Genomic DNA, 25991 nt, shown 5'->3' with positions numbered 1-25991 from the left:
GGAGGCTTCTCTGCTCTGCCCCCGCCACTGCGTACGGCATGGGGGACCCGTGCCCCCCGAGAGAGGTTACGTGCCGCCACGGGATCTGGTGGCAGTGGTCGCAGCAACTGTGTGCGTAGGGCCTTCGCAGGGCTCCGTGCCTGGGGCAGTTTAAGAGGACGAGTTTATGTGGCTCTTCAGCAGGATAAAGGCCCCAATCGCAACTGAGTTACAGAATTTACCAGACTGAAAAGTCAAACCAGCAAACCGTAACTTCACAGATGCATCACCAAAGGCAGACTCGAGGCTCTGGCTCCTATGTCCTGGCAGATGGGCAGAGGCCAGGGCCCGGGACAGGCAGGGTGAACCAAAAGCAAACTGTACACGGGACCCAAGCAGCCAAGGCAGCGCCCCTCTTTGTTGGTGGAGTTCTCTTACCTTTTCGGATCTTGTCGTAAAAGTTAATGGCGTCCACAGAAGCCGTGACGATGTTGGTCTTGCAGTGACGCGCGGCCACGATCCCGGCCACCTCGTCCATGAGCTTCATGGTGACCCCTGCAGAGAAGGGCAGGCGGCAGGTTAGACATGGGGAAGGGGAGCCTATTGCCTGTCCTGGAAACAAGTTATGGGAAACAATGCCCCCATTCCCACCCGCAGGGCCGCAAACCTGGCTTCCCTGAGAGCTTTGGAAGATGACTGTGGCTGAGGTTCTAGGCCACTGACAAAGTGACGACCATTCTCCTAACCTCTACAGGCATCCTATCCTGCCAGGAAAGCTTTGTCACACTCTCCACCAGGATGGCCGCAATCAGAAAGCCAGATGCCAAGCGCCGGTGAGAATGTGGAGAAATCGGAACCCTCTACACGGCTGCTGGGGATGGAAATGGTGCAGCTGCTTTGGAAACAGTTGGGAGGGTCTTGAAAGGCTAAACACAGAGCTGCTATGTGACTCAGCAATTCCACTCCTAGGTGTGCACCGGACAGAAATAAAAACAGGCGTTCACGCAAAGACCTGTACACGAGTTTTTGATCCCATGAGAGCATTACTCATAATAGCCCCAAGATGGAAGCAACCCAAATGTGCACCAACCAATAAATGCACAAGGAAAATGTGGCATAGCCATACAATGGAATAGTATTTAGCAGTAAAAAGAAACAAAGCACTGACATAGGCTACAAAATGGATGAACCTTAACACATTACGCTGAGTAAAAGAAGCCAGACACAGGGCTTCCCTGGTGGCGCAGTGGTTGAGAGTCCGCCTGCCGATGCAGGGGACACGGGTTCGTGCCCCGGTCCGGGAAGATCCCACATGCCGCGGAGCGGCTGGGCCCGTGAGCCATGGCCGCTGAGCCTGTGCGTCCGGAGCCTGTGCTCCGCAACGGGAGAGGCCACAGCAGTGAGAGGCCCACGTACCGCAAACAAAACAAAAACAAAAGAAGCCAGACACAAAAGACCACATCTTGGAGGATTCCACTTATATGAAATCTCCAGAATAGGCAAATCCATAGGTACAGAAAGTAGATGAATGGCTGCCTAGGGATAGGGGATGTGGGAGAAGTGGGGAATGGCTGCCAATGTGGTTATGAGGCTTCTCTTCGGGGTGATGGAAATGTTCTGAAATTGATTGCGGTGACAGTTGTGTAACTCTGAACAGACTAAAAATCAATGGCTTGTAATGGGTGAGCTGTACGGCATGTGAATTACATCTCAATAAAGCTGTTATATAAGAAAACAAACAAAACTAGACAAGTGGGCTGACTGAGAGAGCGCTGTCGGGCCAAGGTGTCTAAAACCTCAGGCCGTAGACGTTTTCTTCTGCTGGCGCTCCCTTAATTGACGGGATCAGGACGGCATACCTGCTGCTAACCCCCTACCCCCCGTTCCTGCCCCACCAAGGGCAACACAATATTCTTCTTATCTTATATTTAAAACCTTAAACCATATCTTTTATTAGGTCAAACTACATGAAATGGCCAATATTCAACCGTTTTGACCTATAAAAGCAGCAAAATATTGATCTACCTGACAACTATCAGAAATCTTAAAACTTATGGGGACTTCCCTGGTGGCGCAGTGGTTAAGAGCCCGCCTGCCAATACAGGGGACACGGGTTCGAGCCCTGTTCCGGGAAGATCCCACGTGCCGCGGAGCAACTAAGCTCGTGAGCCACAACTACTGAGCCTGCGGTCTAGAGCCCGTGAGCCACAACTATGGAAGCCAGCGCGTCTAGAGCCCGTGCTCCGCAACAAGAAAAGCCACCGCAATGAGAAGCCCGCGCACTGCAATGAAGAGTAGCCCCCACTCGCCACAACTAGAGAAAGCCTGCACGCAGCAACGAAGACCCAACACAGCCAAAAGCAAACAACAACAAAAAAAAGTTATGTACATTCACCCAAGGATACAGAATGATTTCTAAAAATGCAGAGAGAGGCAGGCTCATAAAACCCTGGCTCCCGGGGAGTCATGTTTCAGGTGGGGCTCGTGAACTGCAGTGCCTGCAGGGCCAGGCAGGTGACGCCGGACAGCTGATGGCGAGGAGAGCTGGCGGGGACCCTTCTACAGGACAGCTGCTGCTCGGCCCCTCCTACTGTCCCTCAGCCCCAGGAACAAGGGCCCAGCACGACCAGACTAACGATATTTTAAGAGAAGCCTGGAACCTACAAGTTTATGAGGAATCTACCAATTTTTAAACATTGGTGATTAATTAAAACTCTCTTTACTGTGAAGGGGAAACAAAATACAATAAACTAAAAACAGGACAGAAGCCCCGTATGTAATGGACCAGAGGCCTCGTACAGATACTACAGCAGAAGACACTAATTATAAGGAACGTGGGAGACAGGGAGGGGCCCTCTGTCTGGGAGAGGCATACCTGGGGGGTTGGTATACTCTTCTCTCTACCTTTGTGTATATTTGAGCACGTCCATAATAAAAAAGTTTTTTTAAAAAAAACATTAGGGTTGTTGATTTTAAAATTATGCGTCTATTACCATGACTTTTCTCATGCAAGATCCTGATGATGACGATGAAGCATGGAGACAATGGGGCAGAGTTAGCGGGCACCTGCCACTCTCAAAGCGTTTTCAAAGATACTGCGTCAACGGAGGCTCAAAGTCACACAAGGTCCAATTCTAAAGAGAGTGCAAATGAGAGGCTGGGGAAAGGCTCTTCGGCAGAAAACAGAACCACCGGTGCCAGGTGTTAACCCTGGGCGGCTGGCAGGGCAGGGCGGCTCCGGGCTTCAAGCAGCTTGGCGCTCAAGGTCTGAGACAAGGGGTAACACCTGGCTTTGCGAGGAGCCTCTGGGGGGGGTTAAGTCATATTGGAAATGGACCCGGGAAGCCATGCCTAAGCCCAGCACGAGTCCTTCCTGGCCTTTCTACCCACGGTGAGGGAGGGGCCTTGATGAAGGCAGGGCAAGTGCTGGCTTAGCAGCCAAGTCCCTCACCGGCCTGGGGCTCCAAAGAGGTGAAAACACAGGCCAGCATACAGGTCACCTGGCGGGGGAGGGCACTGTCCCTCCCACATGGTGGTTCAGAGCTGGGAGGGCCTGGGCCTGAGCGCCCCCTGCCCCCGCCTGGCTGGGGACCCTGAGCAGGCAGATCATCCTCCGAGCTTTGGGCTCTGCATCTGCAAATTAGAAGAGATGGCAGCACGGACACGCAGGTGACCGTGCAGAGCGAACAGGAGCTGAGCGGCTGCAGCTCAGAGACTCAGGGGCTCGTGAGCACCGCTGACCTCCACCCTGGTTTAATTCGGGGCTTTGGGTAGAGAGCTGTGGTCTAGAGGGTAAATGTCAACAGAAAGAGAAAGATGAGGGAAATGTCTCAGAACACCAGGAAACACGCTGGGCAAGGGCGACACACACTACCTGCGGATGAGGCCGTGGGTCAGTGTGCGTGTCTGCGCCTGCGTGTGTGTGTGCACGTGCGTGTGTTTGTTTCCTAGAGGGAGTGAGAGAGCCCAGACTGAGTGCTCCTAGGCTGACCTGCCTCATAAAATTCACATCGTTAGAGCAGCTGGACAAGTGGTCCCACTCTTGAAAGGACTCGGTGTGAGCTGGAGGCTTGAATTCAGAAGGTGTTTCCCGTAGACTTACTCCAAGTGCGGTAAGTGACCAGCAAAGCTCATTCGGTGTCTGGGGTCGGCTGCATTTGCCATGAAACACAGCTGCAAAGACGATAATTTATTACATTAAGCAAAGGCCGATCCAGAGTCTTGAAACAGTTGAATGCAAGAAGGATGAAGAGACAGAGGGGATTCTGGTAGAAACTGTATGCGTGTGTCACGGGGGAGGGGGGTTTGCGGGCATTTTAACCAGAGGATGTTAGAAATTTATGATGGAATGTGTACTACGTGCGGCTGTCCTGTTTTTCGATGGAGACACCAGCGAACTCAGCCACATCAGGGTCCTTCTGGGAACAGATGAGACAGAGATAGCCAGAGATTTTTTTCGAGAGAAAAACAAAGAAAGGCGACACTGGAGTCTGGTGCAGGATGGTGGTGGGAGCAGAGAGCTAGACGAAAAACAGCGGGCGTTTACGGAGGTCCAGGCGCAGGCAATGCTCCAGCGCGTGGCTCAGAGCCCCTTGGGCTGGAAGGACACTGTCCTTGTTCACTAATGCCCCCCGGGGCCGGCCCCATGGTAGGCTCTTAGCACATACTGGGTATAAGAACAAATGAATGAACAAACGAATGAATGAGTGCTGGCCCTCCCTGGACAGCAGCCTCGGAGGGGGAGGGGCCCTTATTGTCTCCGTTTTACAAAGCAGGAAGCAGAGGCACAGAGAGGCACGTATCCGTGTCTCACGCTGGCTCACGCCCTCAGGCAGAGGCGGGGACCAGCTCCTGACCACAGGCCACCAGAGGCCACGCCGCCTCTCGACCCAGATCCCACGGTACTGAGACTAAGACAGGACTGTGGAGAAGACAGCTCAAGTTCCTGCTGAGAGGTGGCGGTGGCAGCGACATCCGTGTGTGCAGGGTGGGGGTCCCGGATCCAGAGCTCCCAAGTCACCGGGTGGTGTCATCGCGGAGGGGTGGCTTGGAGTTCGGATTAATGTTTAGAACACAGAAGGTACCTACAATTAATCCCTTATTTGTAGGTCCTGAAAAGCAAAAGCTAAGAATGGAAGACTAAATGGAACAAGTAATAATCAGCTCCTTCAACCAGCGTTTTGCCCCATTTATCCAAAATGCAGGGACTTCCCTGGTGGCGCAGTGGTTAAGAATCTGCCTGGCAACGCAGAGGACCCGGGTTCAATCGCTGGTCCAGGAAGATCCCACATGCCGCGGAGCAACTAAGCCCGTGTGCCACAACTACTGAGCCCACGTGCCACAACTGCTGAGCCTGTGCTCTAGAGCCCGCGAACCACAACTACTGAGCCCGCGCGCCTAGACCTGTGCTCCGCAACAAGAGAAGCCACCGCGATGAGAAGCCCGCGCACCGCAACCAAGACCCAACGCAGCCAAAAATAAAAAATAATTTTAAAATGCAGGTAGAGGTTCCACGAGGGACTTCACTGTTACTAAATATACTGCAGGATCCAAAGCACGTGCTAGCCAGGATGGGCTCTGAGCCCAGCGCACACGGGCTGGGGTGGGGGAACGTGAGCAGCTGGCTGAGCTCCTGCTGCCTGCTGCCCCGTCAGCCCGGTGTGGCACCCCCAGACCATCACATCACGTGACACGGAAGCTGGCACACGGTGGGGACACGCCTTACAGTCCCCGTGTCCTGACCAATTCAGAACCTGACACACAGCACTCAGAAAGGGCTGCAAGTGAGTAAGTGAATCGGGGACCAAAGGAACGCTGAATCGACCCCAGGAAGCAGCTCCAATAGTGAGTCACAGGGCCCAAACTTGGGTAACAATCACAGTTAGTCCAGGTGAGGCCAGGAAAAGCCAGGTGAGCTGCTAGGGGACGTGTCTGATGACAAAATCACTATTCATCTCACACGTGAAGAGACAGCCCCCTGCTGACCCCAAGAGCCAGCAACAAATCTGAACTGGGAGACCAGGGAGAGAACTGCGATTGGCTGAGACCCATAGGAAACAAGTGGTTACAGTGACGGCTCCTGGACTGAGGCCCTGGCCTCCCAGGGCCCACGTCAGGAGGCAGACATGACCCCACCACACGAGTCTACCATCAGATGATAGCCCAAATCGGGGCTGATCCCAGGTACTGGGACAGTGATGTACGGGCAGCTGGTGACAAGGCTGAGGAGGAATCCCAGCACTGAGGGACAGGAGGTCTGCTCCACAAGGAGAGGAGCTCCAGACGGGTCCCACCTGGACCATCTCCGCCCACCTCCGTTATCTCTACCTCCCGGGGACCACGGTGGGGTCAGTGGGAAGTGACAGCAAGGTAGATTTTAGGGCTCACTACACGGAAAAACTTTCTGGGGGAAAAACAGACTTGTGCAGAACTCAAGTGTTTGGCCTTCTACAGGCGGGGCTCCCGGACCCCCGCTTTGCGTGCGGGTAGCACGGGGTCAGCGCTGGAAGCAGAAATCTGTGCCCGTGGCTCCCGGCGGCCCCGAGTCTGTTCTCACAAACGTGACGGAGAAGCGTGAAGCATAACCGGGCCCTCTGGGGTCCTGTGCGCAAAGTGGACTCTGGCGGCTACTTAGAGGGAAAGGAACTGATCTCTTAAAACTGAGATTACAGGCACCTCAGAGACATTGCGAGCTTGGTTCCAGACCCCTGCAATACAGGGAATTTAGAAATAGAGTTGGTCAAACGAATTTTTTGGTTTCCCAGTGCATATAAAAGTTATGTTTCTACTACACCGTAATCTATTACGTGTGCAATAGCATTATGTCTAAAAAAGCAATGTACATACCTTAAATAAAAAAGAATTTATTGCTAAAAAATGCTAACCATCATCTGGGCTTTCAGTGAGTTGTAATCCTTTTGCAACAGCAACTGTTGCAACCAAAGTCACTGATCTCGGGTCACCATAACAAATACAAGAATAATGAAAAAATTTGAAATATTCCAAGAATTACCAAAATGTGACACGGAGACATGAAGGGAGCAAATACTGTTGGAAAACGGGTGCTGGACAGAGTTGCTCAATGCAGAGTTGCCACAAGCCTTCAATTTGTTTAAAAAAAAAAAAAAATCTGTGAAGTGCAATAAAGTGAAGCTCAATAAAACAAGGTCTGCCTGTATAATAAAATGTTGATTATGAGCCCTCTTCCCTCTTCCCGGTGAGGAACAACCCTGGACCCATCGCTGCATGGGTCTGGGCTGAGACATTCTTGTTCTCTGTTGCTAAGAGAAAATGGCCCTTGCAGAAAACAGACGATAAAATCCACATAATCTCATCCCGTTATGACATTTGTAAAGAAAGACTGTTATCACAAAATATCCTTATCTATGATGGTAGACACAAGACATTACAATCAATGTGTCCACTGAGAAAAATAAATTTTGTTTAAAAACAAAAACAACCAGAAACCCAGCTGCCTGGTTTGTAACTGCCCTTCCTCTTACTTTGCCCAGCCGGGCCCTCTGTCCTGCCAGAGGGAGCCACCAGCCCTCTTTGACACTGGAAGTCACCTTCTCCCCTTCACTTTTTTATGCTTTAATTAAAAATATCAAGTATCCGAGTTTTCTCAAAAATGCCTCGGGCTTCCCTGGTGGCGCAGTGGTTGAGAGTCCGCCTGCCAATGCAGGGGACACAGGTTCGTGCCCCGGTCCGCGAGGATCCCATGTGCCGCGGGGCGGCTGGGCCCGTGAGCCATGGCCACTGAGCCTGCGCGTCCGGAGCCTGTGCTCCGCGGCAGGAGAGGCCACAACAGTGAGAGGCCCGCGTACCGAGAAAAAAAAAAAAGCCTCTTTCCAGGCTCCCACTGAAAAACCTCATCAATTCATTCCTATTTAGATACAGCAGGTGCCGCTGACGATGGGAAAAGAACTTTGGCAAATTAGTCTGTCGTGAGCTGCTCTTGTTACCCGAGATTCGCCGTTTAAAAGACGACAACAAAACAGTAGGATTTGCTGCCCTTGGATACTGCGTTCATTTCAGGAATTATGGGAAGGAAAAAAGTAAGACTTGCTTGGCCACTAACATACAGATAAACATCGGGTACCGGAGACATTTTGGAATCTAACACTTAACTGCTTACAGGTTTGCGTTTGCTTTTGTTTTTAAAGTACCGACAACACGTTGACCGGCTTAAAAATAGAGGCTGAATTTTCTTTCCCCGGGCCTGCCTGGCTGACTGTGTAGCGCGCCTGCTGCAAACCCAAAGCAGCCGTTGGCCGCTCAGAGCCCGGCGCCACCGACTACGCTGTGGGGGGCGATTCGTGATGCCCCCATTTCTATATTTAGTCCCAGCTGAAGGGGTGTGGGTGCCGGCCTCCTATATTAAGAAAACGATAGTAAGTTCATCTTATTTTAACTAGCCCACCATTTGGAAATTACAGGGGGAGTTATTCTAAGAGCCGGTTGAGCGACAGCCTCCTGAGACTTGTCTGGCTTCTCCCCCTTCAGGTTCCAAATGTATTTGCAGGTCTCTGGGAACCGGACCAAGGGCAGAGGAATATTAATTAAGGTAGCTAATAAAGGTTGTTTTTGGAAATTAATGCACAGTGAGTGAAGACGATTGGTTTCTAATGACAAATGTCAAAGGTGGGATCTGGCGGAGGCCTCAGGCACAGCTGGATGCGGCTCCCCCCGCCCCGGGGCAGCACAGGGGGCTGTCCGGCCACGAGGCCACGTCTTACGTCTGTATCAGGGAACTGGAGAAGGTCACAATTAAGTTTGCTTACTGCTGTTTGAGAATCAATGCCTTCCCTGTTTTGAACAGGCAACAGGGGAAGTAGGGCACACGTGTTCCTGCCCCAAATGCCATGGAGAGCAGGGAAAGGTGGCAGTGGTTACGCACGAGCCCCTCCCAGTGGGACGTGGTGGCCTCGCCGGAGTCCACACGAGGCAAGGTCACACCTTTGACGGCCCACAACCACTCTGGAGGGCGTCAGTTTCCTCCCAGGAGTCCAGGCTGCAGGCAGGGGTGAGGCTAACACAGAAGAATTCACGCTCCTGACGCTGAGCAGGAAAGACACCATTAGGGAACGTCTGCCGTGTGTGCCCCTAGTGATGGCAACCAAAGGGGAAGCAAAAGCTGACTAACGGGGCACCACAACCCCAAGCACCGGTCTGTTCATAGTGAAGGACGTGCGCAGGCTGTAGAGCCGGCTGGGTTTCTCAGGTGAGATGCTTTGCAGCTCAGGAAGAAGAGGGGCCAGGAGCCTCACACGTCCCCAGCTGCTCAGGGGACCAGCGCGGGCAGGAGGAAACCAGTTCCGGGATAGGTGTCGGCAGGCCCTTTGGGCGGGGAGGCAGCAAGCGCACAGGCAGCTCATAGTGCCTGGGGCTTCAGGGCTGTAAGCAGACCCCAGCTCCTGCCCTTCCATCCAGACGGACAGGAGCTGCTCTCTGGAGCCTTCGCGGCAGACAACGGTATATTCAGAAACAAGGATTCTTGGAACGTGAGAACTGGAAGGGACAGGGGCCATCGCCTAACACAACTCAGCCTCGCGGTGAAGAAACGCGGGCCCACACCGGCCTTCACGCCCTCACCTCTTGACCCCATGAGACCAGAATCTCCTCGAAAGGAGGAAACACGGCTTCCTGGCCTCCCTGCTTCGTCCCCGGCCACAGGTTGGACACCCACTCTAGCACGCAGCAGGGGCTCCAATGAAACGAGGTCACAGAGCTGAAGAGGAGCATCTGTGCCTCCTTCTGCATTTTTCTGGGAAATCGGTTCCTCCTCCAGGTGCAGAGGACCGCTTTTTCATAACTGCCCCACGAAACCCGAGCAGACACGGGCATCTGTGCAGGGGTCGCACGCCTCGCCTCGCCTCCCAGACCTCCTTCGCTTGGCAGGGGCTCCTCTCGGCCCGCGTGCCCCCCGCCACCCCGGGGCTGCCGTTTCTGCCTCCCCCTCTTCCTTCAGGTCCTGCGAGGTCCCCCGGCCTTGGGATCCTGGGGCAGCCGTGTGTGTCCCCTTGGCGGCTGGACGCTCGTGTACAGGACATGCTGCAGGAGCACTTCTGTCTCTGGACGTCTCAGGTGGCGCAGTGACTGCGTCCCCGAGCCCCCCACGGGGCTGGCACACCGGAAGGGCTGCCAGATGCTCACCGAGCCAGGGGCCGTCCTCACATGTCCTCTGGGGGGCTGGGGGGGCTGACCTGCTGTTGCCCCCTTCAGTTCTGGGGCCCCTCTGCTCACTCAGGGACCATCTTCCCTCTCTCATCTTCACTCTCTCTGGTCCCTTCACTCAGCACGTGGCCCGTCTACACCGCAGGGAAGGGATCCGTCCAGGCCCGGGGAGCAAGCAGGCCGGGGTGGGGGCCGTTTTACAGGCGGTGGTCAGGAAAGCCCTCTCCTTTTCTCCAGAGACCAGAAGACAGAGAGAGGGATCTGCGCAGCTGTTTGGGGACCACAACCCCGGCAGAGGGACGAGCAGGCGGAGGGCCCGGAGGTGGAGGTGCCCTCCCGCCGCCGCGTCCCAGGAACCCGAGAAGCAGAGCCCGGCAGCTGACACGGTGGGGCGGGAGGCGTGTGGCGAGACGGGTCCTGGAGGCCTTGGGAGCGGAGAAGCAGCACGAGCGGAAGGCTGGGCTTCTGCTTGGAGTCAGACGGGAGCCAGCGAGGGGGCCGAGCAGGCCCAGCTTGACCTGCCTTTGGCTCTGAGTGGACCAGGGAGGCTTTTGGGCTGCTCCTGGTCACGGAACTCGGACCAGGTGTGAGGCCACTTCCATGGTAACACGCATGTCCCGGAGGCGATGGTGGAGGTGGCGAGAACTCAGGTTCTGACGTTTTGAACGTAGAGCCCGAAGGACTGGCTGACAGATGAGACAGAGAGCCTTGAAGTGAGACTGAGTCCCGGAGGACCGCAGGGATTCTGGCTCGACAAGCAGAAGGGTGGCCTGGCCGCCACCACAGGGGGAGCAGTGGAGCTCCGTGCCAGACATCAAGTCAGAGAGGCCCGTCCCGAAGAAGCAGCTAGAGTCAGGAGCCGCTGGCCTAGGCTGTTGTGAGACACAGGAGTCCCGGGGTGGGCGGGGGGGAGTGCAGGGGCGAGGATGGGGCCCCGGGTACCCGATGCTGGGCAGGACAGGAAGGAAGGCGGAACGGCACAGGGACTGAAGGGGTGGCAGCGGGCGGAGGAGAGCAGGGAAGGGCGATCCTGGGCCTTGGGAAGGAGGTGGCAGGGTGGAGGGGAGCCGGCTGAACTGTGAGGGCCAGACCCGCCCACCGGTTTTGGGTCAGAAATGACCTTGACAGGAGGCACGGGTTGCAGCAGGCTCCAGGGAGGACCCTGAGAGGGACTGGACTCGGGGGACAGGAGGGATGGAGTGCAGACACCCCAGGGCGCCGAGCAGAAAGCGCGGTGCTGGGGGTGGGGAGAGGGGGTCAGGCAGACAGACACGCGTCCCCTGCAGGAACGTGGGCACCACAGGGCACCGTGAAGCACGGGGCAGAGCCTGTCCTATGAGTGGGCCCAACCCGGCAGCTTAGTCTGAGGACATGGGAGCCACATGCCCAGTTGGATTTACGGCCCGTGATTCTAACAGAGAAAAGCTGCCAATGGCTCAGGACATGGCCACCGGGCAGCGTCAACTCAAACCGTCTTTCCAAAAGATTTCTTTCATTCACTCAATGGCCGTTCACCGAGCTCCTTCTCTGCAGAGCACCACGGGAGACAGGCAAGGGACAGGGGGACATCCAGGAGACGAGCGCCTGAGAAAACCACAACCAGCACGGGGGGCAGGACGAGAGAGGCCGTGGCGTGGAGCGGGGTGAAGGGCATGCAGCTGCCTGGGAGGGAGGGGCTCAGGGGGCACCAGGAGGGCGTGGGATTTGGGATGGGCAGGCGGACGGCGCCAGGTGGGAAGAACAGGGTGAACAAAGACACCGAGGCAGGAGAGCAAGAGGCGCGTTGAGGGGAAGAAAGGCACAGGCTGAGCGCAGGGAGCCGTGAGCCGCGAGGCAGCAGGGGCCCACGGCTAAGAGCCACGCACACCATGGGCAGAGCTGGGGTGCCCCCATCACTGGGGTCTCCCCCTCTGCTCTGGCCCTCACGGCCAGATGGGTCTTGGCAAAGCACAGTGGCCCCGGCTTTGGGGAGCATGCTTCTTTTCACATCCGACCGGTTGTGGCAGCAACACCCCCTCTCGGGCTGGGAAACCCACGCGGAAACAGCCGACAGAGGGCCGGGCGAGGAGAGTCCCCCAGGAAAGAAATCAGAGCAAAGGACATCTCAGGAGCCAACACGGGAGAAGGGAACGCCATCTTCAAGAAGATGAATCAAAGGCGCAGACACAAAACCAACGCCCCCTTTTCATCAAATTATGAAAAAGTCATGTTTCATGATCCGAGTTAAAATTCACTGACACAAAACACACCTTAGAAAACAAACAGACCTGCAAACAAAAACAATGAAAAGAAGTTTTTCTATTTCAGGCAAGCCTTTTTTATTATTATTCATTTTATATGCTGCTACCTTACTGAATTTTTAATTCTTTGAGTTACTTTTCTCACTGAATCTCTTGGGTTCTCCAGGTATGTTACTGCACCATCTGCAAAGCCAGATAGCTCTACTTCTTTTATGCCACTTCCTGTGCCTTTATTTTCTTCCTCCTGTTTTACTGCAGTGGCTAAAATCTCCAAAACAACGTTAACTAGGGTCCCTTGCCTTACTCCTAACCTCAGGGGACGATCCTCTGGGCTCCCTTCTGAGTAAGATGCTCACTCTAGGGCTTTTATCATGTTCGGGAAGTAAAATCAATTCCTACTCCGAGTGTTTTCATCAAGGATGGGTGTCCGGGTGAGTGACTGTGGCAAGAACCTAAACAGCCCCGCAGATAGCTGCTGGGTCACCCCTTTCAGCCGACCATGGGGGAGGGGAGAGCGGAGGGGAAACGGCCTTTTCTGGGCTGAGATCCCAGAGCTACCAAGAGGAGAAAGAGAGGACTGCACATTGATTCATGCAGGACTCAGAAGGCAGAAGCCAAAAGCCCGGCCAGTGCTTCTGCACAGAGGCCCTGAAATTCAGAACCACGGAGAAGCAGCCAGCCCGCCTTCCCACACAGCAAAACGAGGGTCCTCTGCTCTCTCCCTGCGTCTTTTCTATCCCCTCGATGAATTATCGGAGGCTCTGTCCCTGCAGCCAGGAAAGGAGGGAAGACCCAGCATCTGACAGGAGTCCTGGATTCCATCTGTGATTTCCAACCCTTCCTACTACATCTCTCACCAGTTCAGCGTTGCCAAGATCTGTTGTGTGTGTGTGTGTTTTTTAAGTGGCACGGTAGGAGCCAGTCCTCAAGATGAAGACTATCCCATGTGTGAAAATCACAGAAAACAAGACAGGGAGGAGGTTTTCAAAGACCCATACGCAGTGCAGAATTACTGAATAAAAGCCAAATTAGCATCCATCTCAGTTCACCGTTTCCTCCTGCGATTGGCATCTACTGATTTACAGTTTACAGGAGACTTTCATTCAAATGACTTAGACACCATTCTTGCCGACAGTATTCTCTCTATAGGAAAATACAATAAAATCACAGGGCTCAGTGTTTCCAGTACGGTATTTATTTTGTTCCTCCACACCTGGTGAGTTATGAGGCACTATAAGAAGTGATTAGGTTTGGTAAGATTATTAGGCATGGTTTTCAAATCATGAGCACAAAACCCCTACCAAAATAGGCACTAAACATTGTAAAGCCATTGTAGACACTTCTTTAACACACGTTAAAAAATGCGCTTGTTTTAAATGCAGCCGCACAGCCTCCGTAAATGAGCACGATGTGCTGTAGGTTTCTAGGGGATTCCAACAATTCCCTCGCTTCCTGCATTTCACGGACGCCTCTCAGCATGTGAGGAAAGATCGGACTGAAGAGTATAAACTTTTTGCCAAGGAGACAGTGATGATGGAAATGCCACGTTTAGTGAACTTCCAACATCTGGATGAAATAAGCAAAATTTCTAGCATAGAGTTTCACAAATTTCAGGTAGAGCGGAGCTCTATGAGGCTCAAAGACAGTTCTTAGCAGTTACAGAAGCCCGGCCTTTGGCTGGCAAGGGCTGGCAAAGAACAAGAAGGCTGGTAAGGCCACGGCTGCTCTCAGAGAAGAAAGATACCCTGATTGTCACAACATTCACGGGGCTGGAAAGCACCCTTTGTTGTAAAGTAGAGCTTCCCTTAGGTAGGACTAAGTTAATCATATCTAAGGGCGTCGCGAGCAGTGTTTAGTTGAAAGAGGAAAATAATCATGAAATTGAAAAAAGAAAATACACAGAAGAGGATTAGTTAAAAAAAGAAACAAACTTGAAAAATATATCTCAGGGGCTTCCCTAGTGGCACAGTGGTTGAGAGTCCGCCTGCCGATGCAGGGGACGTGGGTTTGTGCCCCGGTCCGGGAAGATCCCACATGCCGCAGAGCGGCTGGGCCCGTGAGCCGTGGCTGCTGAGCCGGCGCGTCCGGAGCCTGTGCTCCGCAACCGGAGAAGCCACAGCAGTGGGAGGCCCGCGTACGGCAAAGAAAAAAAAAATCTCAGATCAGGGCCCATTCTCTGATTCTGACAGGTCCAGGGCCCCTCATCCCAAGCTTTTCAACCCAAGCCTGACCTGTGCCTCTTGTTCACAGAACAAGCTTCTGCAAAGCACCTCTCTGGCTCTGTGTGAAACCCTGGAGCCAACACAAAGAATAAGACTGAGCCCTGCTCCTGAGGCATCCCCTGGTAGAAGTATCAGTGTAATCCTGCACAGAGCGGTACCACTGGAACTGGGTTTTGAAGGATCAATAGGAATTTTCAAGAATGGAGAAGCAAGGAGAGCTTGGCATTCCAGGCCACTGGAAATGAAGAGTGCAGACGAACGGCACGTGCAAGTTCCAGTCATGCCTGGGGGACGATGAATTGCTCGGTGCCCCCAGAGGAGTGGTGCCCGGACTCCACCGCCCACACAACTTCTGCTAACGTCTACACCGCTTAAGAACATTTCCCCTTATGTTTTTCTTTAAAACGACTTGTTTTTTAAAGTTTACTTTGACCTCATCTGAGATGATAATCTCCATTAAATTACGGGTTTGATGTGCTACTTATATTTTCCCTAAATCACACAAAAAAATAATTACACACTGTTAAAGTAAAAAGTGTCCCTCTGTGAGCCTGGAGCTAAGTCATCTTGTGTCCCAGCCGTGGTTCCCAGGCTGGGAACTTCAAGGCCTCTATTTTCTGAGGTGGAATCTGATTAAAGGAAGAAACACATGCAAACGCCAGAGGCAAAAACGTGCTGAACTAAGCCTCCTTCTCAGCGGGCCACACTGTCACTCCCTGGTGACTTCACTGTCCCCCACAGGGCCCTGCCCTGACCCACGGGCCGCCACTAAACATCTCGTGGCCATGAGCTCCCAGGGCTGCGTGTGACCCTCCCTTAGGACTGTCACCCATCTGACTTGCATTCCCAATTTTGAAAACAGGCGCCGACAGGATTTCAGCAATTTTTTATGCAACCTCTTAAAAGTTTAAATGTACACTTCATTAAACACAAGAGCCTAAACTGGGTCAGATGGCAGCATGGCCTCCTGGGGGGATTAACAAGGAACCAGGAGCGGGAAGGGGACAGCAAGAGTCACGGGTCCTTACCTCCGTGCACAAAGCCGTGCAGGGTGCAGTCGGAAGGCCCCACCAGGTGGATCAAGCTGGACTGGCTGTAGCTGACCGTGTTCGGCTCTGGAATCACAAAGGAGAGAGATTAGGCCACGGGACCGATCGACTCCCATGGCCAAAGGGCCCAACAGTGGCGACAGCGCCCTGATGTTCGCAGGGTCACCGAAGGCTTCCCGCTCTCATCACCTTAGGTGGGATTTCTCTAAGGAAAACCGTGCTCTCAAAACGCTCCAGTCCGTGAGGGGGGAAGGCTTTCGAGGATTAATTAGCCACTCTGCTAGTGGGTCATGACACTACTCCCTGGGGACACCAGTGTCCCCAGCGAGGCCCTGCCCTGACTCCTGAGCAGCCACTGAACACCTCCTGCCTATAAGCCCCCAGGGTTGGTATGACCCTCACTTAGGAGACAGTCACCCACCTGACTTTCATTCTCAAGTTTGTAAACAGGCACTGACAATATTTTAGCAATTTATTATGCAACTTCTCAAAAGTTTAAATTTCGACTTCATTAAACACAACGGTAGGTGGAGACACGGAACTGGACAGAGACGCCACAGACGTGCATGCCTAGACCTCACCCTGGGACTCCTGCCAGCCCTCAGTCCCGACCCGGCCCTGGAGACACTGCACCGAGGCCGTGTGCTGGCCTTTCCTCCAGTGTCTCCCGTTCATCTTCCCAGAGCACCAAGTCTCTGGGAGCATCCCTCACCCACGCGGCACTGCTGCTGCTGAAATATCTGTAAGAGGCTGCACTTCAAAAAAAAGATAAGGGCTTCCCTGGTGGTGCAGTGGTTGAGAGTCCGCCTGCCGATGCAGGGGACACGGGTTCGTGCCCCGGTCTGGGAGGATCCCACATGCCGCCGAGCGGCTGCGTCTGTGAGCCATGGCCGCTGAGCCTGTGTGTCCGGAGCCTGTGCTCCGCAACGGGAGAGGCCACAGCAGTGAGAGGCCCGCGTACCGCAAAAAAAAAAAAAAAAAAAAGATGAAATAAAGCCCCGTCTCCAGAAATCGATACTATCCCTCGACACAGACTCTTCCAACGGGGTGGGTCTTCTGAGCAGACCCCACTGCTGTGCCTGCTTCCACCTTCCCAAAGCCTTCCGGGAGGGATGACGCCCATTTGTTTCCTGCCCGGACAGCTGGCACTCAGAAAGGGTAGCCCCTTCCTGCCCCAGCAAGACCAAACTGCCGAGGAAGCCAGCCTGCCAGGCCCCCGAACGGCTGGGACAGCCTGCAGGTGAAGAAAGGTCCTTCCTGTCTCTGGCGGTAGACAGAAAAGTCTGTGCAGGAAGTAACGCTGCTCAGGAGCCAGAAGGGGCGCCAACCCAGAGGTCGGGGCCTGGGTCTCTTAAGCGCCGACAGTTGCCTCCGAGACTTTTTCTGATGCTCCTCCACGTGGGATCTCAGACCGTGTGGTTGCCTGAAGGGGTCACGAAGTGGGAAAAACTGGAGTTCCGGTGAGCTGGGGCCTTAAGGATTGACTTCCAAACTCAAGATATTTTCTATTTGTTCTCAAGCCTCACGGCTTAGAGAGATTTAGACTCAAGTTTTGAGCTCGTGTGTGAAGTGCCATCTGCTCTGAGAGGTCCCTACGGGAAGGACTCAAGCATCTCGGGATGCTCTCAGCTGGAAGGGCCCTCGGCTGTGTCAGAAGCAATGAAGTGGCTGCAGCCTGGGGTGCGGGGTGGGATGGGGGGAGGGGTCTCTCATTATTATCCACAGTCAGTTCCCACCTCCGGGGGTTCTGGCGACCGGCCTGCTTCCATGGCTCAGTGTGACTGGCAGAGGCGGGCGCCAGCCACCACAGGAGGTCCCAGCTCCCCCCTCGGGTGAACCCTCAAGCCGGGGACGTCGGAAGCAGCAGCCTGTCGCGGCGTCAGGAGCTGGTGGTCAGCAGCCGAGTGGAGAACTCCGTCCCGAGAGGCCACAGTCTGAGGACTCAGCCATCCAGCCCACCCACCCGCGTGTGGGCCCCGTGGGAGCAGGTGTGCAAGGATGCTATCTAAAACCAGCCAACAGATGACACGGATGACTCCAAAGGCTCTGAGAGGGGAGCTCCAGGGTCCCCCGGCATCCCCGGGGATACAGACGACCGGTCAGTGCAGACGACCGGAGGGAGGAGATGCTTCCTCTCGCAGCTGCCTCCCAGGCCCCGGGGCGTCCAGAATGGCCTGGACCATCCGAGACCATCTGGGCCTCGGGTAATGTGGCCGGACACGCTGCGCGGGATGAGAAGGGAGGCCCTGAGAAGGCGTCCAGAACTCTGCCCTGCCCGGTTCCTAATTTCCCTCCAAGTGGAGAAGACGCACCCGAAACCCTCCTTGTGCTCAGGAAGTGCGGGTAACAGCCCCGGCCGGTCAAGGGTGCAGCCAGGGCCACGCCTACTCTGGCCTCTGGGCTTCAGATGGTCTGGGGAGACGGGGTGGAGGGGCACAGCCCAAGGGCCACAGAGGATGCCAGCGAAGTCCCTCTGCCACCACAGCCATCAGAGAAACACTCCAGGCCAGTGCTGCCAGCCCACGACACCCCTGATCTCCAAGGACTGTCTCCCTTGGGCCTCTCTCTTCAAAGAATAAACAGGCCCCGAGAGCCACGGGGTGCCCTCCTATGCTTTCTTTGCTTTGGGTCTCACTCATAGAAGACATCCAAGTAGCTACTTTACAGCACGAATACAAATGAAAAGCCTCAAGCCTGGCCTGCTCTCAGGAGCTGCTCTGACCAGCTAAGAGGTTTGTGTGTGCACGATGACAAAAGTTTTTAAAAATTTCAAACAATGGAAATAGCATACAAAAATCTTTGTCATGTCAACTATCTACTTATTCGAATGACAAGCCACTTGAAATGACTATAACAACCTGGTCAAAGAGATGCCCCCCACCGTTCTGCAGTCATGTTTAAAGTATCAGTTAAGCCATGTCTAATGATTCAGTGTGCTTGGAACTGGCACTGATGAGCTTCCAACGAGAGAAAACACCACAATTCTGATGGGAAAAAAAAATACACCCACGCACCCAACACCCAGGTCCTCCTTCCCTGGGCCGTGGCCTGTAACTCAACGGGGCTCTGCAGGGTGGGACCGTGTCTGTGGGTTCACGGCCCCTGGATCAGGCACTTCCTGTCCTCAGTGGCCTTTCCCCCGTTCTTCACGTCCTGTTTCTTAGGGGAACTACAGGGAAACGTGAAGAGGATCTTCAAGTTCAAGGGCAAGGCCCAGACACCTGGGGCTTATCCGTGATCGCTACCAGCGCTGCCTTAACGAACGGATGGTGGGGCTGGACAGGATTCCAGGTCGCTGTCCTTGAGGGTGAGGTGTACCACGTGTGACCAGAAGGCAGGACTGGGCAGCTCCTCTCCTCACCCTCCCCCGTGTACGGCTGGAGCGCGTTTCCCAGCCTCCGCTGCACGGCTGCTCTCCTGCCACAGGAGAGTGAGTGGAAGTGCTGCATCCAGGCCCAAGCCGTCAAAACCCCCGGGAGGGGGGCCTCCCTGCTCTTTCCCCTCCCGAGAGCTACCTGATAAAAGGTGCGGAGCTACAGGACCAAAGGGCCTGAATCCTGAGTCCCCACCTCCTGGAGGAGATCCCCCGATTAGGAGTTCACAGGAAATAAACCTCTACTGAGTTATTAGGAGCTAGGATTTTAGAGCGTAAGCAGCTACAATGACCTTGACTAATGCAGTGCCTAATCTTTGAACCTGCGATTTCAAAATGAGGTCCAGAACCTGAGTTAGGTCCCCAGGGCAGCCAGAGACGAGCACAGAACTCCCTCTTCCGTGCTTGCAGCCGACGAACCTGAGGCACAGAAGGGCTAAGTCCCCATGGCGCAGAGCTGGGATCCAAGCCCAGAGGTCCGGCTCCAGACCCTGTATTCCTCCTCCTGCCTCCCCCAACGCCCCCCAGGTCAAGTGCTGCTGGGAGCGGGGGAACGGGGCCTGGCCAGACCCTGGGGAGAAGGCTCTCCCATCCAGCGCAAGCCCCTAACGGGCACCAAGCACTCTTAGGGGCGGCTCCGGGCTGATCAGCCTGCGGGAGTGGCCGGGCACCGGCTGACCTCAGGGAGGCAGGGTCCAGGGCCTGAGCAGGAATGAGGGGTGGGTGTGACTCACCAAGACCCCGGCTGTCCCGGTAGTGGGGACCGGACTTAGAGGTGAACACTGCTTCAAACACAAAGGCCGGGGAAGAGGCAGGGCTGGTTTTGAAGATTTATTTTCATTTACTTATTTATTTTATTTACTTTTGGCTGCGTCGGGTTTTAGTTGCAGCACACAGGACCTTTGTTGAGGCACACGGGCTCTTCGTTGTGGTGCGCGGGCTCTTCGTTGTGGTGTGCGGGCTCTTCGTTGTGGTGCGCGGGCTTTTCTCTAGTTGTGGTGTGCGGGTTTTCTCTTCTCTAGTTAACGGCACGCAGGTCCAAGAGCGCGTGGGCTCTGTAGTTTACGGGACGCGGGCCCTAGTTGAGGCGTGCGAGCTCAGTAGTTGTGGCGCGCGGCCTTAGTTGCCCCGTGGCATGTTGGATCTTAGTTCCCTGACCAGGGATCAAACCTGCGTCCCTGCATTGGAAGGCGGATTCTTTACCACTGGACCACCAGGGAAGTCCCAGGGCTGATTTTGTCATAAACCCAACAGCTCCCAGAAAGAAGGTGGGTCACGTGGCCAAACAGTCCCTACACGGTTAAAGCTGGACAACTAATGGCCATGGGTTGAAGAATTCAAGGTAATTGTATTTTGTCTAATCAGATGGAGAAAACAATAAGAAAAATTGGGCCTGTAAAGAACTCCCAGACTCTCTGAAAAGACACCTGAAAGAGGAGGTTGGCCCCTTGTGGGGATTGCTAGGCAACAGCCACAGAGGCTGAAATGTGATTCTGGTTTCAAAAGTAACAGGGAGCGGCAGGTCCAGAGGGCCTTGCCGGCGCGGGGCGGGTGGCAACTCTTGGGCCAAGCCTGCCTCATCAGGGCGGGGCGGGGGTCCTTCCAGGAACGGGGAGAGTGTTAGAAGACCCCAGTGACAACAGCACACTGTAGTATTCAAAAAGACCAGAGAATGGATATGTGACTTCCTTAAGAAGTGGTTAAAAGCCAGTCCCTATTGCTGAGAAAGATGCGGTTTTTTTGTTTGTTTGTTTGTTTGTTTGTTTTGCGGTACGCGGGCCTCTCCCGTTGCGGAGCACAGGCTCCGGACGCGCAGGTTCAGCGGCCATGGCTCACGGGCCCAGCCACTCCGCGGCATGTGGGATCTTCCCGGACCGGGGCACGAACCCGTGTCCCCTGCATCGGCAGGCGGACTCTCAACCACTGCGCCACCAGGGAAGCCCAAAGATGCGTTTTTATTAAGGCCAGAAAAGGAAAAAATAAAAGCTTGTAAAAATCTATCAAGAAATCTTGAGATTTAGAATGCCACTTTCCATTAATATCATTAGAGAATAACAGATCCTGAAAAATATTATGGATCAGATTTACAATCAGAGGATGGCAAACAAAATTATCTCATGAGTGAAGGAACTTAAACTGACTGAAAACCCTGAGTAATCTTAGTTCCCCAGACAGTCAGTCAAAGGAGTAAACCAGGATGAACCTCATGCCTCTCAAAGCTCAAGACTGAGCCGGCCCCAGCCTCCATCCAGCACTGGCCAGTAACCACCCAAGGACAGGTGGGTCCAGCCCCCAGATGCCAGCCAGCACCTCTTCCGAGCTCCCCTCTTTGCTGCTTTTGGGCTGACACTGTCTCTACCCTTCTGTCTCTTACAGAATTTGGGGCCCTCGTTGGATTTGGGACCCTCCCCACGTTTGTGGGTAACACAGGACGACTTCATCTTGAGGTCCTTAACTTGATACCACCTGCAAAGGCCCCTTCTGCGAATAAGGTCACAGTCACAGGGCCCAGGGACTGGGCGTGGACCTGTCTTCCAGGGTGAGGAGTGCTGCCTTTGGCCCGCTCCAGCCTCTCTCCCAGGAACGCGCCCGGCACCAAGTCTGTGCCTTTCCCGAGACCTCTCGGCCCCTCTGCGTCCCTCTGCAGTCCTCCGTGCCTTTGCCTGACCTGCCTCCTGAAAGCAGAGGCTGGGCCTGAGGTTGCTGCCTGATGGTGGCATGTGTCCCAGGGCCTGGATACACTTGAGTCATCACAAGAGCCCGCAGGCCTGTGGATTACCGTCTATTTACATTTTATTGTTAAAAGATACAACTTTATCAGGTTTTATCAAAACAGCAACATTTTATTATACCGATAGGTTTTTCTTTTCTTCCCTTTTTTTTTTTTTTTTGGTGTTTGTTGAAAACGCAGAACAGTGGACTTCCCTGGTGGCACAGTGGTTAAGGATCTACCTGCCAATGCAGGGGACATGGGTTCGAGCCCTGGTCCGGGAAGGTCCCACACGCTGCGGAGCCACTAAGCCCGTGCGCCACAACTACTGAGCCTGCGCTCTAGAGCCCACGAGCCACAACTACTGAGCCCGCGTGCCACAACTACTGAAGCCCACACGCCTAGAGCCCGTGCTCCACAACAAGACAAGCCACCGCAGTGAGAAGCCCGTGCACGACGACAAAGAGTAAGCCCCCGCTGGCCGCAACTAGAGAAAGCCCGCGTGCATCAGCGAAGGCCCAATGCAGCCAAAATAAATAAATAAAATAAATAAAAAAGCAGAACAGTAAGGACACCAACCTCCAGTGCCCTGGCCTTCACTGTGGGCAGGTGAGGGTGGAACTCAGGAAGGATGAGCATGAGGGGAGCCCTACACAAGCCGCACAGACACTGCCAGAGGCGTCAAGCGCACCCCCGATAAATGACAGAATCCGAAACCCAGAAAGTCCTGTCCTAGTCTGCACGCCTGCGAGGTGTTCACCAGTCCCGACCCCCTACACCCACCCTGATGCCAAAAGTGGGCTGCAGCCAGGAAGGCAGGCGGGCGGGCAGGCGGAGCTTCTCCAGCCCCCGCACTAGAGCTCACCGCGCTCCTCCTTAGCGGCAAGCGGGCAGAGCCCAGGGCACATGGAGCAGCAGAGGGACGCCCTGGGGCCAGTGCTCAGACGGCAGGCCAGGACCAGATCAGGAGCCACAGCACCCGCGTGCAGGGCCCCTGAGGAGTCGCTCCGGGACCCAACATGGAACGTGGACACTCATCACAGGAGCCCGGCCAACACGGGGAGGCTGAGGGCGCGCAGCCCACTCTCCACACGGTAAGACGTGGTCGCTGTGTGTGCAGAGGAGGGTGATGTGCGCCAGGCCCCAAGGCCCCCAGGCGCAGCCCTGCACGGTGTTCTGGCAGGGACTCGGGAACCCTCCCTCACCTGTTTGGACTGTGGAGGCGCATCCTGTTAAAGCCGACAGCCCGGACTTACAGGCACAAGGATGAAGACCGGAAGGCAGCAGCCCCGGGCGCTCAGAGTCTGTCTAACTTGAGGCCGCGTCTGGGCGGCGGGCCGGGGAACAACAATGTGGGAAACGCTGCTGCCCTTCTGTCTTTTTCATGAGCTGGAAATCCCATCCAGAACACACTCTCAGGCGAACTTGGGGGACAGATTCTCCGTGGCCAGGCGTGTGTCCCTCTGCCTGGGCAGCAGGGCCTCTCCCCACGGGGGCCTCCGGGTCAGCACTCTACGGGAGCAGACGCACCGAGGCCTGCGGGGTTGTCCCCCCATCTCCATGGTCGGCTGTGCGACTGGGAAGGGGCTTGCAAGGTGCAGGGCCAAGGGGACAGTGCTCCCAGGACCCCAGGGCCTGTCCCAGGAGACAGCACCAGGGGACGCACCGGCCCAGGAAGAGGACGCTCGTGAAGTGGCTGCGCTGCCTCGGCCCCAGCCCACACCCCAGCTCCTACCTGGGTTCAAGACGGGCTGGACGATGTCCCCGTTCCGCCACGTGGTCTCCATGCGCTCCAGCTTCTGGGCCTCGTAGCGCTTGCGGCCCTCCTCCTCCTGCCCCTGCCGGGAGTACTGCGGGGGGCATGGGAGAGGGTCAGGTCCGGGCCCCAGGCTCAGCTGCTGTGCGCGCTGCCTTTCTGTGACTGGAACTATCTATTCTTTCTCTGATAGTATATGTTTAATATAAATAATGAAAACACAGAGAAGGGGAAAATATCATGTATTCTTCCCCTGCAAGAGTGCCTGGGTCAAATGTTTGCGTTACGTCCTCCCTAGAATTATTTTCATGCCCGTGTATAAATAAAAGGTACTGCCATGCTGTATGTGAAGTTCAAAGTCATGGTATTTCCTCCTCTCACTGTATCCTCCTACCATAATTTATGTGATGGATCCATCATACCTGGGCCTTTAGTTTGCTCCCAATTTTTGACCATTAAAACAATATCAGGGACTTCCCTGGTGGCGCAGTCGTTAAGAATCCGCCTGCTAATGCAGGGGACACGGGTTTGAGCCCTGGTCCGGGAAGATCCCACACGCTGCGGAGCAACTAAGCCCGTGCGCCACAACTACTGAGTCTGCGCTCTAGAGCCCGCGAGCCACAACTACTGAGCCTGCGTGCTGCAACTACTGAAGCCCACGCGCCTAGAGCCCATGCTTCGCAACAAGAGAAGCCACCGCAATGAGAAACCCGCGCAACGCAATGAAGAGTAGCCCCCGCTCGCTGCAACTAGAGAAAGCCCGTGTGCAGCAACAAAGACCCAATGCAGCCAAAAATAAATACATAAATAAATGTATATAAAAAAAATCATACTGACAATCTCAGCCACTTACCATGTTATACCTACCCCATTCCTTCCTGGGATTCTTTCCTGGACATAGAACTACAGAGTCAGGGAGCCCCAGGAAGGCTGCACCCCCTCTCCCACAAACAGGGAGAGGAGGGAACAGGTTCCCGTGTGCCCCTAACACTGGGCAGCCTCACTCTGCTGACTCCTGGCCAGCTGACACCCACCAAAGCTAAAACAGCCCCCCTGACGCTTTCCTAATGGATCACGGGGGTTCTGACCCAAGAAGTTAAAAATAAAGGTGACAATCAAGGTTGGCACAATGGAGAATGTCGGGCCCTCTGGTGCCCACCGTCCTGGGGCCCAGTGTAGGGAACACCCCCTACCCTGGGATCCATCAGACAGGCCCGGGGTCCACAGGCCCCCTGACCAGCCTCACCCTCCCTGCTGACCCCTGCCTGGCCGCTCTCCTTCTGATGGGCTCTGACTGCTGCCCTTCCATCCATTCTACCTGCATCTCCTGCTGAGCCTGCAGAATAGCCGCCAGGCTCAGGGCCCCGTGTGCTCCTCTCTGCCCCCTGCGATTTCAGACCTTCTTCCAAAAGCCGCTTTTAAACATCTTGCTTTTCCTGCTCGTGGCTCTGCTCCAAAACTGCCCAGGTCTGAACACATTCCGTGGCTTAATTACCATTATCTTGGGCTTGCGACCCCGTCTCTAAAGGAGGCTGTGAAAGGAGCTGAGTTGTTTGTTCAAAAGAAACAAAGCATGGTGAGTATTCAAGTCGCCGTGGACAAAGCCTCTTCCTCCATAAACAGATGGTTCCCCCACGTCCCACCACACAGAGCAATGCCTCTAAGTGTAGAGTTTGTGCTGTGCCTTTCTAGTAAAACTCAAGGATGTCTTACGTGTCCTCAAGAAATGCCTTTTTAAGGGATTTTTGAAAAGCAAGCCAACCTCCCCAGTCTAATAAGTCCTCGTGCCCAGCACACTCCTCAGACCTCTGCAGTCACACGGCGACCGACGAGGGCCCCGGTCCTGACACGGGCGACGAGGACCAAGAAAACGCAGCCTGTTCACAAACAAACGCCTCCTGCTGGCTTTAAATCTGGGGACAACATCACGGGAACATCCTGACGATGGGCTGGCACTCAACTCTCACCCCCACGGACTCATCAAACTCAGCTGTTTTGAAGCAGGAGACAGCTCAGCTCAAACGTCCAAGGCAACAGTCAGTGTGAGCCTTTTAACTCAAGCTCATGTTTAGACACCAATAAAAACCAGTGTCCACTCTCCAATGGCCCCCAGCCTCTCGGGGGCCACAGCTGTCCCCGGCCACCTCAGGGGTCTCTTTTTCCATCACAGGGCCACTGAGGTCACTGTTCCCTGGGGGAAGAGGTGGAGCAAAGTGACAAAGTCCTCACTGAGTGACACTGCAGGGGGGGAGGTGGGCTTCCCCCAGGGAGACACACACATGTGGTCGGTTCACACACGCACATGTATGTGTGACAGCGGGGGTGTGTGTGTGTGTGAGATGCGTGTTCTGTGTGTGAGATATCTATGTATGTGTACGTGTGAGATATACGTATGATCAACCTGTGTGTAGTATATGTGCATGTGTGAGACGTAAGAGACACACGTAGACAGAGAGACGTATGTGTTCTTAATAAATGACTGCTAC

The 25991-nt window shown here is 54.7% G+C and overlaps 1 protein-coding gene across 1 annotated transcript in view; it reads right to left on the bottom strand.

Annotated features, from left to right (window-relative positions):
- Positions 1-25991, bottom strand: part of ACOT7 (acyl-CoA thioesterase 7) — a 90918-nt gene that overhangs the window by 32562 nt on the left and 32365 nt on the right. The window contains exons 5-7 of the mRNA XM_022598407.2: positions 23485-23599; positions 15646-15732; positions 418-534 (exon numbers count right to left, since the gene is read on the bottom strand). Coding sequence (XP_022454115.1) covers positions 418-534; positions 15646-15732; positions 23485-23599 — 319 coding nt within the window. The remainder of the gene's footprint in view (positions 1-417; positions 535-15645; positions 15733-23484; positions 23600-25991) is intronic.

The sequence above is a fragment of the Delphinapterus leucas genome, chromosome 1 (assembly GCF_059928025.1).
Source record: "Delphinapterus leucas isolate spDelLeu-1000000601 "Yukka" chromosome 1, BTC_Dleu_Yukka2, whole genome shotgun sequence".
NCBI classification, from domain to species: Eukaryota; Metazoa; Chordata; class Mammalia; order Artiodactyla; family Monodontidae; genus Delphinapterus; species Delphinapterus leucas.
The sequence above is the reverse complement of the archived record's forward strand: the minus strand, read 5'-3'. Positions and strand labels throughout refer to the sequence as shown.